The sequence below is a fragment of the Bidens hawaiensis genome, unplaced genomic scaffold (genome assembly GCF_021521415.1).
Source record: "Bidens hawaiensis isolate Kalapana, Puna unplaced genomic scaffold, B.hawaiensis_p1.1 tig00003544_1, whole genome shotgun sequence".
In the NCBI taxonomy this organism is placed as follows: domain Eukaryota; kingdom Viridiplantae; phylum Streptophyta; class Magnoliopsida; order Asterales; family Asteraceae; genus Bidens; species Bidens hawaiensis.
Genome location: NW_027491202.1, coordinates 285,857 through 305,783, shown reverse-complemented (window position 1 = coordinate 305,783; position 19,927 = coordinate 285,857). Strand labels below are relative to the sequence as shown.

At 40.0% G+C, this 19,927-nt stretch overlaps 1 protein-coding gene across 1 annotated transcript; it reads left to right on the top strand.

Moving 5' to 3' along the window:
- The first annotated feature begins 3,990 nt into the window (after window positions 1–3,990).
- On the top strand, window positions 3,991–17,601 carry LOC143623823 (uncharacterized). Its single transcript, XM_077094645.1, has 2 exons — window positions 3,991–4,708; window positions 17,339–17,601. Exons 1-2 carry the CDS (start codon window positions 4,001–4,003, stop codon window positions 17,564–17,566), a joined length of 936 nt encoding a protein of 311 aa, XP_076950760.1. The 5' UTR covers window positions 3,991–4,000; the 3' UTR covers window positions 17,567–17,601.
- Window positions 17,602–19,927: the final 2,326 nt, after the last annotated feature.

The following is a 19,927-nucleotide window of genomic DNA, read 5'->3' as shown; positions in this document are numbered from 1 at the left end:
AAATCCTTCTCGAAGACTTGAATACTATTGAAGAACTCAGAGACCTAGCCAAGATCATAATGGCGGCATATGAACAAAGGGTAGCTGGGGCATACAACAAAAGTATAAGGATCAGAAGATTTCAAGAAGGAGATATGGTCTTTAGGAATGCCTTCCAAAACACTACCAATCCGACAGATGGGAAGCTAGCACCTAAGTGGGAATGTCCTTATCTGATCGAGTCGGAAGTAGGGAAGGGGGCATATCATTTGCTCACTATGGAAGGCAACAGGTTACCAAGAGCATGGAATTCTATCCATCTCAAGAAGTATTTTTTCTAGTCAGGATCCAGTATCCTCTGAAAATCTAGCACACTTAACTCTTTCAGATTCTTATTAATTTAAGGATAATATATTCTTAACGTTTATATTTTCCAAGTTTTAAGTAACAATATAGGTTTCAATAAGATGTTCCATGTCTAAGAGGTTGGCCACCTCTCCCTCAAGCTTTAGGTACATCACTGTTTCCCTTGGCCTAGCCCATGATTAAGGTATGATCCCCGATGGTCATATCTTCCAAGGTTTAAAGGTTTTCACCTTTCTTATAAATTAGAGTTTCTACACTCTCGCTTGGAGCGCACGTCATCTAACGTATAGTCCGGGGCAGTGGGACCAGTTCACCGGTTTATAACATTTTCATGTTATCTCAAGACAAAGGTTTCTAATATTTTCATGTAAGGTAAGGTTTTGGCGTTTTCACGTCACTCACGTTTGGGCTAAATCCCAATTTGGGCTTGTCCCCAGTTTAACACCAGTTTGGGCTAGTCCCCAGTTACATGGGCTTGTCCCCAGTTGCACCGGCTTGTCCCCAGTTTATTTATGGGCTTCTCGCCAGTTTAATGGGTCTAACACTGATTAATCTTATAAGTTGTTTGCAACAGATGTTCTAAGTTTAATTACGAGGATCAAGACTTATATATTCAAAATCCTTAACTTACTTCTACAAGGATCACGAAAGGATCATTACTTATGGTAACCTAGGTCTAATTAGACCTTATTGTATGATTTCTACTTGTCAATTTACATTTATTCGACTAAGATCTTTGTAAACCCTTTTACTTAAGGATTTAAAATTTTTAAATTATTTTTGCAAGGATATTCTATCCTAAAACTTTTTACTCAAGATTATTTCTTAAAACTTTCAATAAAGCTAACGATATATCAAACAAACTTTCAAAATAACAGGCAACAATCGAATAATCAAAAGTTTTCAATTATTATTAATCATAAGTCACCTAGACTTACCCAAATTCCTTAACCCGGATTTCACCATACGAAAGATGCACCATCCACCCGGGTTAAGCAGGTGTTACTAAATGTTCATGATTTGCAGGGAGAATAAGAGGAGTTGGATATATAGCCGTAAGGGAAATTCACAAGGAAACCCTATAGATATATGATAGTTTATCTAGCTTGTCAAATTCATCTGTTTTTGCAGGAAGTTTGAATTCAAAGGCAAAATGATAGTTGTGATCTTATCATAACCGCCATTTTGGAGGCAATTGTTAGTGTTGGGTCAAGAATTTGACCCAAATGAGGAGATTTGACCGAAAACGAAGAATATGGATGATTGGAATCTTCTCAACCTCCTCAGAAACTGCTAAGTATTGAATCCGAGCACACCTTGGAGTTTCGAGTAAGCTTTTACTTAGCCGAGTACGAGATTTTGCCTCCCGGGCAAGGTTTACTTCAAATAGTCTTCTTAAGTAGATATCCGAGTAAGGTATGCTATTTAGTGAATTCCCGAGTAAGGACCACTGATTTGGCATCTCCGAGCAAGGTTCACTTTGTCAAGCAGAGTTGTTCTTCAAGACCAAGTATTTTACTCTTCCGAGTAAGGTTTGGTCAACCAAGTCCAAGAAGCCAAGTAATTGGAAGACCGGGCAAGGTATTCTTTAATAATTATGGTCCGAGTATACTTGATGAGTTAATAGAATATCTCTAGGTTATTTCGAGTAAGGTTCTGCTCAAGTAAGGCATGTACTCCCTAGTACGCCTTATCAATAAGTTGTTCAACTGACAATGAGCCGAACAGGACCATAGAAGAACAAGGTTGCTCGTAAGGATTTGTCGAGCAAAGTTTGATAAGTCCAAGAAGATTGAAGTCTACTCGGTGAATATTTTACTTGGTAAAATATTCTTTAAGTAAAGTCTACCCAGAAACTGATCCCGAGTACACTTATATGTTTACCAAGTCTGAAGGAAGGCCGAATACACTGCGTACTCGGAGACTGAAGATTAATGAAAAGCCTACCCGGAAGACTTGTTTTACACTTAGCTTTATTTTTGAATATGTAATTTGAATATGTATTATTGGATTGGGTTTCTAGAAGGAATGACAGCTGTCCTAGGTTGGCAGGCCTATAACTAGAATATTTAGGGCACGCCGCCAAAGACACGCATACGAAAGACACGGGACACGACACATTAATTGAGAATATTTTGTGTGTGACGGCTGTCCTAGGATTCCTTATAAACCCTAAATCAATTACTCCTTTTGTATGATTACATTATAAAAATGGAAATCTTTTGAGTGAATCCTGTGTCTGTCTTCTATCTTTGAATATTCATTGCAACCGTATGTTTGTTATTGATTCCGCCTTTAACAAACGGTCATCTTTCTAAATATAGTAACCCGTCATTAACTCTCTTGTCAACACGATTAATTTTGTGTGAGTTATGACATGATTGATTAAGATCCGAGCCGAATCGACCATCAGAATCGGGACCTGACAAGTGGTATCAGAGCTTGTTACTGCTATTTTTAGAAAGATTGTTGCTGATTGAAGATTTGAAGAAGAATGACGTAAGCAGACCACTGTTCGATTGATTTGTGACGTCAGCAGCTCTGTTTTTCGTTTTTCTTCTAGATCTACAATTTTCGGTGTTTTCTCTTCCTTGTTTCAATTAAAGTTTTAATCTTTATATTTAAATCTTGTTCTAATCACATCAGACACATCAGATCTGAGCATTCGGTTTCAGATCTGATTATTTTGAAAACTTTTTATCAAAGAAACTGATTTTTGATTTCTCAAAATGTCTGGATATGAGGAACAAGAGGTGTCTACTAACAAGATACCTAGGTTGTATGGACAGGAAAACTTTATCAAATGAAAGGTACTCTTTGAAGCAGCCGTATGCTACAATGACATTGACATGTGGAACTCCATCAAGAATGGTCCACAAACTGCTGTTGAAGAAGGTGCAAATGCTACTGCAACTGCTGCTGTAAGAGAAAAAATAAGGAAGGTGGATGACAAAGCCTTAGTTATGATTAAGCTAGGTTTGTCTTGGGAGATTCTGACCAAGGTGGCTCATCACACAACAGCCAAACAAATGTATGATGCCATCCTTGAAATGTATGAAGGGAATACTGAACTGAAGAACATAAAGAAGCAAAGATTGAAGCAACAGTTGGAAAAGTTCAAGTATAGAGATGGAGAGAGGTTGAAATCAATACTAGAACGATTTCTAAGTATTCTCAATGAGTTGAGAACAACTGATTATGTAATGTCTGACTTTGATTTGAATACAAAGTTGCTCAACTCAATGCCAAAAGAATGGTATACTGCTTGCAAATTCATCCTTCAAAAGCAGAATTTCAATGAATTGAAATTGGATGATGTGGTATGTTTTTTCAAGCTGCTGAACTTGAAATGATTGAAAATGAAATGATCAAGGAAGATAGACCAAGCTTCAATATTTCAAATGCATTAATTGCACCTATGGGAAACCTGTCAACAAAGAACCAACAACAAATTCCCATCATAGAAGAACCTGCTGAACATAATGTTGTGACTCCAAAGTCTTTCATTGGGGGTAGTACAAGTACTCAAGGAAATCAGCAGAGGTTCAATGTGCAACTAATTGATGATTCTGACTCTGCCTCTATGTCCAATGGAAATGTTACCAACCCTGTAACAGGACATGTTCAAAATAATGAAACACAAGCATTGCTGTCTATGTTCACTGAGTCTTACAATGCATTTGTTGCAAAGAACATGATTCACACAAGTGTGGTTCAAGATGATTTAGAACAAATTGATGCAGATGACTTAGAAGACATGGATTTGAAATGGCAAGCTGCCATGTTGGGTTTGAGAAGCAAGAGACTGTACAATAGAACTGGTAGATCACTAGTTTCTGGTCCAAATGAGAGAATAGGATTTGACAAGTCCAAGGCTATCTGTTACAACTGTCAACAGCCTGGACACTTTGCAAGAGAGTGCAATATGCCAAGGAACTTTCAAGTCAATCAGTTCCAACAGCCAAGAAACCAACAACAATACCATCAGAATGTGCAAAGAAACAACAACCAGCAGAACTTCAACAATAACCAAGGCTTCAATCCCAACAACAACAACTTCCATCCAAACAACAACTTCAATCCCAATTTTAACAACCACTATCAGCCTCAGATGAACAACCAGCAGGGTATGCATCAGAATCAAGTGTACCCAATGAATAACACTAAGAATCAAGCTGTTCAAAACCCTGCAACTAACAACATTCCAGCAAACCAAAATCAACCAAGAAATCAAGGCAATGTGGCAGTGACTACACAACATGAAGGAAGCTTTGACTGGAGTAACCATGAGGAAGATATATCAGATGATATCAGAAGAGCTAATGTGGCATTCATGGCCATAGACTCTGCATCTTCATCTAAGGTACACTCTGCTCCTACAGTTGATTTAAATGAACTTGTCAGTGAATTGAAAACAAAAGTGGGTAAGCTGGAAGGTGAGTGTTTTAGAAAGCAAAGTATCATAAATGAGTATGAGGCAAATGAAATGATTAGTGATGAAAAGATTAAGAGCCTTGAAGATGATTGCATGATCATCTACAGAACTCAAACTAGATACATCACTGAGATTGATGGCTTAAAGAAGATGTTGGTTGAAGAAAAGGTGCAAAACACAAGACTAATTGAAACTGAATTTCTTAAGAATTTGGTCTCAACTGGCAACATATGTGGAATACTGAATCAAGTGAAAGAACAAGACAAATACAAAACAGTTCCACCTCCATTCAACAACAACTTCATGCCTAAAGTTGACAAAGAGAAAAGAGATGCATACTTACAACAATTCAAAGATGTCTCTTTCAAGACAGGGAAGAATTTGTTGATTTATACAGAAAGGTAGAAGTGAATGAAGATGGAGAGTTTGTGATTAAGAAAGAAGTGAAAATGGAAAAGTCAATTGGAGTTCAAGTCTCTGAGGATGACTTTGATTCAGATGAGTTGGATCAAGATGATCTGAGTGATTTGAGTGATCAAATTACTGAAAAGGAAATTCAAGCTGCTGAAAAAGGAAGAAAGTATAAAAACCCGAATCTGTTGACAAGCTTCCAAAGTATCCACCAGTCCCACCAAAATCAAAGAAGCAAAATGATAACACTAAAAGGGAACATGTCTCTTTTGACATCTATGAAAGGAGAACTACAATGCAGTCAGACCACCAAGAAAGACTGTGTTGAATAGGATAAAGGAGAACGACAAGAAGAAGAAGGTGAATGAAAGGACTGATACAGAAAACTTTATCCCAGTTTATCCAATCTTTTCTAGTTATGAAGTGTTGGATGTTGGAGAAGTGGAGACAATGGAAGAATATGAGAAAAGACAGTCAAGGGTTAGAGAAAGCAGTGATGAGGAACATATGATTATGAAGAAGATTGTCTTTGTCAAAAGCAATGTTGAAAGACAAGACATAGAGATTGAGGAATTTGTTCCTTTTTCAATTGACTTTGATGGTTTGAAAAATCAGAAGACTCTAGGAGTCAATACTGTAGGTTCCTGGACGGATCGTACACGGGATGTTCTCTAACAACGCAGGTGCGGAATCCCTGCGTAAGTAGGTTACGAGTGTAGATATAGAATAACACAAGCAATGAATCAAACACGTAATATTATTAACCGAACACGTGACTCGTAGTCACTATTACAGACACTGGAACTAGCAAACACGTCTGCTTAAACTCGAACACTTGACTGAAACCCTAAACTCCTTCACCCGACGATTCGGCTGTAATAATCAATATATACACGACAACTTCGCCACAGGCGAAGTTGTCTGTAACTTCGCATATTCAACAAGTTCGCCTGAGCGAACTTGTTGACAACTTCGCTAGTTACACAAACAAAAACATAATCAAATACACAATTACAATACAGACTCGATTACAATTACAAGACTATGAACTACTGACAAACATGTACCAACAGACTCCCCCTTGGCAGTAGCTTCATATCTTGATTCTTCAAAACTCGAGTCTTGTAATCTGCATCTCTAAGCGTGCGCCCCTCCTTTCACACATACTGTCACTACACTTTGATATCTCCTAGCTTGATCCTTCCAAGCAGGAATGTAGAAGATCTTCTTGTTGTTGAGTACTTCCAGATCAGCTTGCGACAGGTTAACAAGATGCATCGGGTCGTAAACCCGAAGCAGTTCTTGTTCATCCTCGTCCTCCATTACTGCCTCTGCAGTCTCACAGTCCACAAACCACCATTTCAAATCTTTCAGCACATCTCGAGGCATAGCTTTCATGGGTACCTCCTTGATACATCGGACTGGTTTGTACTTCATCACCATCCACGGTTTACCATCTGCTCTCATACCTCTCTCTGTATCCTTCACTAATTTTCCCTTTTGTGGCTTTAGCAACTCAAACTTCTTTTCTTTTACTCCTTCTTTCCACATTATCTTCTCAATCATTCTAGCCATATTGTCGTTGTTTCGGTTTATCAGGCCCAACCTGGCCAAATCTTTTACTTCGCATTCAGGCAATGTGTTGAACGATCTCAACATTCTCTTGAAATATTGAACGCCATCATAACGCTTCACCACAAACAACTTGAGCTGTTCATCATAGATCCAACAAATAATCCCCTTTTTCGCCTCTGCATACCCTTTAATGTTGTAGCTCTTTCTGAACATGGTTGGAACAGCAGGCTTCTTGGTCTTGACAAACCAATGAGCATATTCTTCCTTCCATCTAGGCTGCTCTTCCCACACCGTCTCATCCAACACCGTTTCATCACCAACACCCGACTTTTCCACTTCGGGAATGTCATGCTCAACATCATCATCCATTATCTCACCTTCCTCTAACACATTTTCCACATTAATCTTTTCCCCAATCCTCTCAATCTCATCCACGGGCAACACGTCGTCATCATCCATAAACTCATCGTCTTCCTCATCATCCAACTCCTTTAAAGCATCGATAACGTCCTCAACATCAGCATCATCACCCATAACTCCAACATCATCATCATCTGCATTTGTAGACTCCCCCTCAGTTGTGGAAGCTCCAAGAGCCTGAGAGGTTCTTGGCAGCTCATCACCTGCACCTGAAGGTGCATTGGGATCATCGTCATGATCTTCTCGTCTTTTCGTTCTCAACTCATCGCCCCTACACGTCTTCTCCCCCTGAGATGCCAAGTAATCCTTGAAGGCATCTATTATTCGTCCATGTTCTACCAGGAGGGCAGCTTGTAGTTGATTGGATTCCACTAGGCGGTCAATAGTCTTTGACTGTTCAGCAACAATCCGCTCTAGCGAAAGAATCCTCTCGGTATCTGAAGTAGGCAATGGAGTTGGTGGAACATCAGCAGAAGTGACCGCAGGTGGTACACTTGGTAACCCTGCAGTAGAGGTGATTGTCGACTCCACAAACCGTGCAACTACCACCGGTGGATTAAGCGGTTGAGGTGGTAGGGACACAATTGTTGGTGCCGACGTCTCGATCGCTGAAACCTGTGCAGTTGTAGGAATAAGAGACATACCAGATAAGGCAGGTGGAGCAAAACGTACTAGTCTTGAAGATTCTCCAGCTCCCGAACCTATCCCTCTCTGTTCTCTTCTTGAGCGTCTTAGCACAATCTGTACTGCCTCCTCTTCATCCACTTCATCCTCATCCTCCCCCACCGTTCTCGGCCTCTTTCCCGTAGTCCGTTCACGAGACACCATAAGTCTTCTTGCCTCAGCAAACGTCTCGTCTAGATCAGAGTCAGCTACCGAAGTAGCTGCTCTGGTAACATCCATAAACTGAGGACCCGAGACATCCATATCAAACAAACCATGTCCACTAAAAGCAGCATCTAGATCAACGTTTTCAGCAGTGGACACAGCCTGAGATATAGTAGCTGGCACAGCAGCAGAAGATACAACAGGCGCAGCTGATACAGCATGAGGTGCTGCCGCCTGATGTGGTTGCGGATCCCTGAACTCGTCCCCTCCTGCAGGAACATACTCCGGGTTAATGAGATACCCGAAAAGTGGAGTATGCCTGGGACGCCGCTCAGGGTTGCTTCGAGTGCTCGACGTTCTGCACTGAGCAAAGATACGTTTTGTTACGCACTCAACGTATCTGATAGGGCGTCTTTGCGGTACAGACGGAGCGACATGATTGATAATCATTTGAAGAAATCGCGGATACATGATAAATCGTTCTCGCGCCGTCGCCCGTCTCTGACGATCAATCTCATAGAAAATCATCTGACTAAAAGAGTAACGACGATTGTAAGTCAGGGCCGTCATGGCAGATTGCATCGTCGCACCCATCCCGTCTGTTCCTGCTTTCCTGCCGGACATGCACACAATTAACACGTGCATCAGAAAGCGCCATTGGTCCAGCAGAAAGCCTTTCCTCCTCTGCGAGTCCCCCAGCGGACCCGAATAACCCATTCTCAAGTATGCTCCGTCACGGAAAGGAGCTACGAATTTCGTTGGGTCGTCTCTCGTTTCTACACCGAACTGCAGAGCCAACCGTATGTCTTCCGAGGAAAACTGTATGGCATGACCATTGACAGTTGCTCGCATCACTGGAGGCTCCGGTCTGCAATCATAATACACCGTCTGCCAGAAATCTTGAATGTTGGGCAGAGATATAGGTAGTGTATTAGTGATCGCGTGAAAAACTCGTGATCGTTGGAGAAATGTGATAATCTCCCTATAGTCTTCAACGCCTCGTGCGTCTGGATCCAAAGTGATGTATTGGTTATGAGCTGGGAAGAATTGTCGTTGCTCGTCACCATCATCACCTCCAGCACCTCCAACAGCAGCCATATCTGCACAAAACAAATCAAGTTAGAGACGTTTTACGTAACTCACAAGTTCGCAGTGTAGCAAGTGCGAAGTTGTGATGTAAGATACACAGGCGAAATTAAAGTTGAGGCGAAGTTGGGGACAACTTCGCATCATCAGTAAATTCGTCTAAAAAAAAACAGTTAAAAGAAAAGGATATAGGCGAAGATAAGGATAACTTCGCCACGGCGAAGTTACAGTTAAGTTCGCCAGGGCGAAGTTGTGGATAACTTTGCCAAGGCGAAGTTGATGATAACTTCGCCACGGCGAAGTTGTGGTTAACTTCGCCCAGGCGAAGTTGTGGATAACTTCGCCCTAGGCGAACTTAAGCGTCTGGCGAAGTTGAGATTAACTTCGCCAAAACCATAACTTCGCCTGAAACAGAATCGGCGACTGTTCGGATTCTGAGGTCGAAATCCGATGTTTTCGGACCGATTAAACGATAGAAACATGAAGAACAACATATTTCAAAGGTGTATGGATGAAAAGATCGTCCATGAACACGTAACGAGAGGTCGAAAAAACTTGGTTTCGAGGGTTAGACGACCCGAGGTCTCTAACCGGGTAAAAGTATAAAGTGAATGAAAGAATGAAATCGACAACACATACCACTCAGTATAGTAGAAACAAGGAACAAAAGATCGAAATCGAAAGTGTATATAAAAAAGGTTAACCGGAATTAAGGATAAGTTCGCCGGAAAAAAGTTAATAAAAAAAAATTTCACTGTTGAAAACCCCTTTTATAGGGCTGAGTTGGTTCAGGCGAAGTTATTCTTAACTTCGCCTAAGCGAAGTTAAGTACAACTTCGCCGATTCAACAACTTCGCCCGATATTTACAAAAACAGCCCTTTCAGTTTGAAAAAATCTTGAATATATCCTTATAAGTTACCAAAAAGAGTTAAACAAAAATGATCAAGACCCAGTAACCAACAATAAAAATATAACTACAAAAACAGAAAATACTTATAAAATTTTAACGAAATAAGGGATCAAATTTCAGTCTAGTCAGGGACCACTACGTTTTAGAAAAGATCCGAACAGGAATCATACTAACTATGTGACTGTCACTTGGATCCGTGTTTGGCTGTATTATGACATAGAGAAACAGGTTGTAAGCATGTAATAACTTAAATGGTTTTCATTGTTTCTGTGATACGGATTAAGGTTCAGTTAAGCTCAAAAATTTAAGTTGGCAACAACTCAGAGGTAATGATGCCTTCTATCTATTCTCAAAGCGTATTTGGCTATACCCAAGTCACCCCGAATTGACTTCGACCCATAGTGTCTGATTAACTTGTAGATACTCGTTGTCTGCTTCCCGTTTTCTTCTTACTCCAAACTTGAGAAATCTTGAGAAGTTTCGGTTCTCGTGTTTATTGTCACTATTTCTCATAAGTACAAAAATTATACATGTTTTTTTTTTTTTTTTTTTTTTTTTTTTTTTTTTTTTTTAATCAAACCTAAGAATTTTCATCGGAGTACTAAACTACTGCAAGTCCCGAATCTGGATCACTGCAGTGTCTTTAAATGCTTTCTTCACGGGAATCAGAACACTCACGGGCTCGTGTATGACTGGGTAGTTGCTTTTCTGCCTATCCTTCGAAAAGATATGTATGAAGACATACAAAACTCTTAAGAGGTTTCCACATAAATTCGAGTAAATTTAAGTTAGTATCACATCTACTTTTACGCACCATTAAAATTACCATGACATACAATGACTGTTCTAAAGCCTTTTAAGCTTATTAACTTCACTAGTTAGGCACACATAGTCAGTATATATATCATTTTCCAAGGTTGGATCAATTTTCTTTTAAACACAGCAAAGAACTTCTTACGAAGTAATAGACTTGAAAAGTAATTTCATTTCCCTAAAAAAATTTTGAATTCAATCGCCCCAATCATGTCAAAGTCATCAGGTAAACGGCTATCCTGAAGATCCATTGGATCAGCTGGACCGACCACATACAAGTATGTGTCCTTCTTACTAAGAATGACCGACTAATTTTCAGCAACTGAAAGAAAAACATGTCAACACTGCCCCAGTTACTTTCAGTCTTCCGGTTAATGGCTATCCTCATTTCCTAAGTCGAAAACAAGGACCAAAACATATCCGAGGAGATGTCCATCAAACTGAGGTAACCGACTAATTTTAAGCAATAAAGACACACATTTTTTTTTTTTTTTTTTTTTTTTTTTTTTAATCAAAAACAAAGACATGGTTACTCGGGATTGATCATCCCATTTAGCTCAATTAGGTTTTGAAATCTGGATTTATCAAACGCTTTTGTAAACAAGTCAGCAAAATTTTCAAGTGTATCAACTTTTTCGATCTTGATCAGTTTCTTCTCAGCACAATCCCGTATGAAGTGATGACGAATGTCAATATGCTTAGTTTTACTGTGCTTCACGGGATTGTTAATTACTGAGATGGCGGCAGTGTTATCAATTAAAATAGGAGTGAGTAAGAAATTCAGACCATAGTCGCGCAATTGTTGCTGAATCCATAAAACCTGAGAGCAGCAGTTGGATGCTGCCATGTATTCAGCTTCGCAAGTTGAAATTGCAACTGATGTCTGTTTCTTGCACTGCCAGGAAACTAATCTTCCTCCAAGAAACTGACAGCCTCCTGTTGTTGACTTCCGACTCTGATTACAACCTCCATAATCAGAATCAGTATATGCCACCAGTTCAACGTCTCCTCCCTTTGGGTACCACAATCCTAGTTTCGGCTTGCCCTTGAGATACCGCAAAATCCTCTTCACACCTTTCATGTGAGATTCCTTTGGGTTTGCCTGAAAGCGAGCACAAAGACAAACAGAAAACATTATATCAGGCCTAGAAGCAGTTAAATACATTAAAGAACCTATTATCGCCCGATACAGAGTAGGGTCCACATCTGTGTCACCATCTGATTCAGCTCCCAATTTGTGATTGATGCAGATTGGAGTGTCATATGGAGAACTGTCCTCCATCTTGAATCTTTTCAGCACATCATGAACATACTTGGTTTGATGAATGAACATCCCATCTTTCTTCTGATCAACCTGCAATCCTAGAAAGAAAGTTAGTTCACCCATAGCACTCATCTCGAATCGTTTCTTCATGACAGCCTCAAAATCTTGACACATGGATACTCTTGATGCAGCAAAAATGATGTCATCCACGTAGACTTGAACCAGTAAGAAGTCACATCCTTCTCTCTTCACAAACAGCGTACTGTCGATCAAACCCCTTTCAAAACCATTTTCCAGCAAGTAGTCCGATAACGTTGAATACCAGGCACGAGGTGCCTGATGTAAACCATATAACGCCTTGCTCAACCTGTATACATGATCAGGAAAGTCTGGGTCAGGAAAACCCGGTGGTTGCTCAACATACACAACCTCGTCAACTTTCCCGTTAAGAAACGCACTCTTTACATCCAACTGAAACACCTTCATCTTTTTGAAAGCAGCAAACGCCAAAAACAATCGAATCGCTTCTAACCGGGCAACAGGAGCGAAAACCTCATTGTAGTCAATACCCTCTTGCTGATTAAAACCTTTAACAACCAGCCTCGCCTTATTTCTCACAATAATCCCCTTTTCATCTCTCTTGCACTTGAACACCCATTTCGTGCCTATAGCATGCACATTCTTTGGTTTTTCGACCAAAGTCCAAACTTCCATTTTCTCGAACTGAGCCAACTCTTCTTGCATAGCTTCGACCCACGAACTGTCCTTCAAAGCCATTTGATAATTCTTCGGTTCAATTTGGCTTATGAAGCAAGAGTACAAACATTCATTCATAATACCTGTATCTTTAATGCTTGTATAAACACAGGTGTGCTCATTCAAGCTACTTCTGGTTTGTACACTAGAGGACACATCACCTATAACATTTTCCAGTGGGTGATCTTTGTGAATTCTAGTGGTCGGAACAGCACTGACATGCAAATTGTCTTCCAAGTTTGAAGAGATCTCATCAATGGTTGTTTCAGGCTGAGAGTGAAAAGGATTAATAAACTCATCTCCAGCTGAGGATGCAGGGGTATCGATAGAGTTTGATGTGGAAGGCTGAGATTTTTCTGTCATCTGATGTTGCACTAGCTCCTCTTCCTCATCAAATATCATCTTCGTCACAACTCTTTCGTCTTCTTCAGCAATTTCCAAATTAGGTACGTTAAACGACTTAAACAGTTTAACATAGTCAAAAAGCTCAGCAGGTCCATTGCTTGGTTTTGGCGGTTGATAACTAGTAATGTCGGTGTTACAAACCACCTCCACCTTGCAAGTTGTCGTATTGAAGACCCGTCTGTTGGGAGTCCCAACAACATAACCGACTAGGATTCCCTCATCGGCTACTTCACCAAATTTCGAGTTAGTCTTCAAAATCGAACAAGGAGAACCAAATGGTTCAAGACCGCACAAGTTGGGCTTCCTACCGTGCATAAGCTCGTAACAAGTTTTTCCAAGTCTCTTAACAGTTAACACCCGATTCAGAACATAGCAGGCTGTAGCCACTGCTTCAGCCCAGAACATCACAGGAAGCTTTGAGTCTGCCAGCATAGTTCTGGCTCCTTCAATCAACGTTCGGTTCTTCCTTTCAGCTACTCCGTTCTGTTGTGGCGTATACGGAGCGCTGTATTGATGCTCAATACCCTTCTGTAGACAAAAGATTTCCATCTCAAAGTTCTTGAACTCTGTCCCATTGTCGCTTCTGATGAATTTAACTGATTTACTCATGACATTCTCGACTTTTGTAATGAGATTCTTTACCATCTGAGTCGTCTCGTCTTTCGTTTTCAGAAAATATACCCACGAGTATCGCGAGTAATCATCAGTTATCACCAAGCAGTAAGAAGTACCGCCTAGACTTTGTACATTCACCGGACCGAAGAGATCCATATGAAGTAGTTCTAGAGTACCAGCAATTGAGTTGATCGTCTTGGTGAGATGGCTTTTCTTGTGTTGTTTTCCCTTCTTGCACGCTATGCATTTATCTTCAAAGTTAAAACTCTTTAAGGGAACGCCCATCACAAGCCCATTTTTGACAATGTAGTTCATCTTACGAAGATGAATATGTCCCATTCTCTTGTGCCATAATTCTGATTCAGATTCGCTTGCCTTTGTCATTAAGCATGATTCTCCGGTGGCCATTTCAGTAGACCTCATATCCATCACGTATGTATTCGTTTCACGTGGAGCTTTCATTACTATCCATTCTTCTGGTATATGAAAACCAGGCTTCAATACAATCGCTTCATTCTTAGTGAAATGGACAGTGTATTCTTTATCACAGATCTGCGACACACTCAGCAGATTGTGCTTTAATTCCTCCACAAAGTTTACATTTTCAAGTGTCATTCTCCCATTCGACACAGTTCCTCTCCCAGTTATTCTTCCTCCGCTTTCATCAGCAAAACTAACTCTAGCTCCCTGAACAGGTTTTAAGTCTTGCAACAAGTGTTTGTTGCCTGTCATGTGCCTGGAACAGCCGCTATCTACAATCCAAAGATTGTTTGCAGCCCTGTTCAACTGTTCCTGCACCATAAAACAAAGAGTTAGAATCTTGGGACCCAAGACCAATTGGTCTTGGATCGATACATCCCGTATCCTGGCTTTCTCAAGTTAGCATCAGGATAATTTCTGTACGTCCTGTTAGGGAATCTCCCTGCAGATTGAGTGTAATGCCTTCCAAACCTTTGAGAATAGAAAGTGTTATTTCTTGTGGTTTGGTTGTAAAAATGAGGTTGGTTTTTATGAAAATTTGAATTCGTTACATTTTGGCATTTTTTAAAGTTTTCATTTTTAGCAGGAACAAAATGACGCTTATTCTCATTTTTATTTGGCTTCACATCTCTAAATCTCGGTTTCAAAGGACAATCTGCAACTAGATGTCCTAACTTGTTACATCTAAAGCAACATCTACTCTCCATTTTCTTGTCAAATGTTGGTTTGGATGTAGAGGCAGTGTTACCAGCCGTTCGTCTCACATAAGGTGGGACGTACGGATTGAGTGGAGAACTCTTTTTAGAAACTTCATTTTTATCTCCATTGGTGGGTAAACCTACCTTCTCTTTTGTCTGACCAGATTCGGACAACATATCCGAATCTGATGAGACTGGACTTGATACAGAAATATTCACACTAGAAACAGGCGAACTTGTTTCGCCACAGCTAACACTTGGTTCGACACTAGTAATTTTGATAGTAGTTGTCTGAGGAACTTCGAAATCAACAGATTTCTGAACACTTGGATTATAAGTATAATTGTGGTTAAAGGGTGGTGGAACTTCGTGATATCCGATTCCTCCCCTCTTTGCAGAGGTACCTGGATCACTCACGAGGTGATCAAGGATGGCCGAGGAATTCCTGAACTGCTCAAGTTTGCGGTTCAGTTCCACCACCTTTACCTGGTGGTCAGCAATCTGTTTATCCCGATCAGCAATCACTTTAGTTTTTTCTTCCAAAACTTCATAACTAAGATCAATTATTTTAATTTTCTCAGCAAGTTTAAGCTTTAAGCTTTGAATGTCTTTTTCACATGCTTTTATTTTAATTTTATAACTTGTTTCTCTTGCTTTTGTAAAATGGTGATCTTCTTTGATAGTTTTAAAGTCAGCATCTAAATGGACATACTGATCAGTTATTGTTTTAAGTTGCTCAGACAAATTCTCACAACTAGTACAAATAGTTGTAGGACTTACCTCGGAGCGATTATCTTTGTCATTTGCCATGAAAGCGGTTTCTTCTTCATTTGTTTTCTCAATTTCTTCAACCTTCTCACATTCTTCAGCTTCAGACTCAGCCATGTTTGCTCTGATACCACTTGTAGGTCCCCCCGGGGCGTCGCCGATCGATACGAGATCCGCACGAGGTCTAGGAGTGCGGAATCCTCCTAGACTCGTTTATGGTGTACAGACGAATAACACAAACACGTACACGATCAAATACACAAACAAATACTAGAACGGGATAAACAAATCTGCAGATTCATATATAAAATAATCACGTTACATACCGTAACAAAAACAGAAAACACGACTGACCCGAGGTGAGCTCTACCTCGGGTCGTCTCACACGACTCTCCTAGTCTCTTACTCTCTCTCAATAAACAAGCTGCTCAAACACACACTGATTTCTAGATACAAAACCTAAACAAGACACACATATATATAGACAAAACATCTTCTCGGGCTTGGGCTTGGGCCAGTAGGCGAAGTTGTTCATAACTTCGCCTATGGCGAAGTTGTGATAACTTCGCCTAAGGCAGAAGTTGTTACAACTTCGCCGTTGGCGAAGTTGTTCTAACTTCGCCTAAGGCGAAGTTGTGCTAACTTCGCCTGTGGCGTTCCGCTGGTCTGAATTGCATAGCGACGGTCACAAAATGCACCAACAAATACACCTAAGCCAAGTGAAAGATTCAAGAAACCAAAAGAACATGAAGTTTTCAAAGGCAAGGTTTGGTGCAAAAGGTGTGATGAATATGGTCACCACACAGATTCATGCCATGAGAGATTCAAACTCAAACCATTTCATGTACCAGATGGAAAAATGTATGGTCAAGACTTTGTTCTGTACAAAAAGAAGTATGAAATGTATTTGGGAAAAGGAAATCTGTGTGGAAAGAAGACAAGTAATGAAGAGAATGCTGAAATCAAAGGAAAGAAACAAGTGACTGAGTATGTAGGAAGAAGTAAGTCACCACAGAAGCACAAGAAGATGACAAAGAAGAAAAATCAGTCATTGAAGATTAATCAAGACATTCAATCAGTTAAGTCTGATGACTCTTAAGGGTCATCAAACAGTGAAAAGACAAGAAGAAAAGATACTTATCAGAGAATGAAATCAACTGAACTTACTGGTGATGAGAAGTTCTTGATGAAACATGGATATGAACCACAAGGTTTCACTTGGAAACCTAAAGAAGAAACTAAAATTGAAGCTGTGGCTGATGTAAGAGACTACTCAGAAACAAAGGACTATGTCTTGAAAGAGAATGTCACTAACTCAGTTGAGCCTCAAAGTTCAGTTTCACCTGTTAAAACAGCAAAGAGAATGTGGATATGAAACTGACAATTCTGATAATCTGGAGATCACTCATGCAGATCCTAAACCTACAACACTCACTTCCCAAGCTACCACTGAAAATGACACTGATGAGTTGCAAGTTGATGAAGCTTGAACTTCATCACTTAACTAATCAAATTTCTCTTTGTGCAGGAACAGGCCACTCCATTGAATGATATATGGTATATGGATAGTGGTTGTTCTAGGCACATGACATGTGACAAGAGGTCTCTTGTGAACTATAAAGAGAAATATGAAGGTCCTGTTGCCTTTGGGAGTGATGAAAATGGTGGAAAGATTGTGGGAAAAGGAATCTTAACAAATGGAAAGGTGTCATTTGTTAATGTGTTTCATGTTAGGGACTTCAATACAATCTTCTGAGCATATCACAGATGTGTGATAAAGGTTACAAAGTTAGTTTTGATGATTCTCATTGCTTCATCTTAAAACCTGAATTTGTGATTCCACCTGAGATGATTATGATGATGGCACCAAGAAATGGCAACTTATAAGAGTTAAATATGAAAGAAGCCATTTCAAGAGGTGGTGCATGTTTTGTTTCCAAAGCCACTGAAAATGAATCAAAATTATGGCACAGGAAATTGTGTCATGTAAACTTAAAGAACATGAATAAACTGGTCAAGGGTGAACATGTGATTGGCTTACCTACAAGAGAATTTAAGCTTGATGATCACTGTGATTCATGTCAAAAGGGAAAGCAACACAAGTCTGCTTGTAGGTTCCTGGACGGATCGTACACGGGATGTCGCTAACAACACAGGTGCGGAATCCCTGCGTAGGTAGATACGAGTGTAGAGTATGTAGAGATCGAACACACAAGCGATAAACCAAACACGTTATATTGATAACAAACACGTGACCCGAGGTCACTATTACAGACAATGACACGTAACACACGAAGTGAACAGCTGAAACGAAAACCCTAAACGACCAACACTAACTGTTTCGGCTGAAACAGTATATAAACATGACAACTTCGCCATAGGCGAAGTTGTCAATAACTTCGCTGATTCAACAAGTTCGCCAGAGCGAACTTGTTGACAACTTCGCGTGTTACAAATATAAACATAATCAAAACATAATTGCATTACAGACTCGATTACAAATGCTAGACTATGAACTACTGACACACATGTACCAACAGACTCCCCCTTGGCAGTAGCTTCATATCTTGATCTTCAAATCTTGAGTCTTGTAATCTCGCATCTCTACGCATGCGCCCCTTCTCTAACACATACCGACACCACCCGTTGATATTTCCTAGCTTGATCCTTCCAAGCAGGAATGTAGAAGATCTTCTTCTCGTTGAGCACTTTCAGATCAGCCTGCGATAGATTAACAAGATGCATCGGGTCGTAAACCCGAAGTACTTCTTGTTCATCCTCATCTTCCATTACCGCCTCAGCTGTCTCACAATCCACGTACCACCATTTTAGATCTTTGAGCACGTCCTTGGGCATGAACTTCATCGGTACTTCTTTAAGGCACCGGATCGGTTTGTATTTCATGACCATCCAAGGTTTTCCATCAACTCTCAGACCTCTATCCTTGTCTTCGACAAGTTTCCCCTTTTGTGGTTTCAGTAGCTCAAACTTTTTCTCTTTAACGCACTCTTTCCACACGATCTTCGCAATGATTCTAGCCATGTTGTCTTCACTTCTGTTTATCAATCCCAATCTGGCTAAATCTTTTACTTCACATTCTCGAGCCGGGTAAAACTATAACGAACGACTAAGTTTGGGAACGATATTGACCACACATACCGTCAATAAACACTAGAAACTGGAAACAAAGATCGAAATCGAAAAGTAAACAAGATCGCCGGATAATTTGGTTTTTGATTATTATGTTCGCCGGAATTTTGAAATATATGGTACTGTTCCAGATTTAAAAGTCCTTATATAGGGCAGATTCTGTTCAGGCGAAGTTACGCTTAACTTCGCCTAGGCGAAGTTAAGCACAACTTCGCCGAATTCAACAACTTCGCCCGTAATTTCAAAATCAGCCCTTTAAGTTTGAAGAATCTTGCACTTAACATTAGAAGTTTCCAAAAAGAGTTAAACAAATATGATCAAGACCCAGTAACCAACGATAAATTAATATAACTACAAAAATAGAAAAACTTATAAAATTTTAACGAAATAAGGGATCAAATTTCAGTCTAGTCAGGGACCACTACGTTTTAGACAAGATCCCAACAGGAATCATACTAACTATGTGACTGTCACTTGGATCCGTGTTTAGCTGTATTATGACATAGAGAAACAGGTTGTAAGCATGTAAATAACTTAAATGGTTTTCATCGTTTCTGTGATACGGATTAAGGTTCAGTTAAGCTCAAAATTTTAAGTAGGCAACAACTCAAAGATAATGAAGCCTTCTATCTATTCTCAAAGCGTATTTGGCTATACCCAAGTCACCCCGAATTGACTTCGACCCATAGTGTCTGATTAACTTGTATATACTCGTTGTCTGCTTCCCGTTCTCTTCTTACTCCAGAATTGAGAAGTCTTGATTGTTACTATGTCTCATAAGTACTAAAAAAATATACATTTTTTTTTTTTTAAACGAACATACTTATAGACTTCGGAGTACTAAACTACTGCAAGTCCCGAATCTGGATCACTGCAGTGTCTTGAAATGCTTTCATTACGGGAATCAGAACACTCACGGGCTCGTGTATGACTGGGTAGTCGCTTTTCTGCCTATCATTCGGAAAGA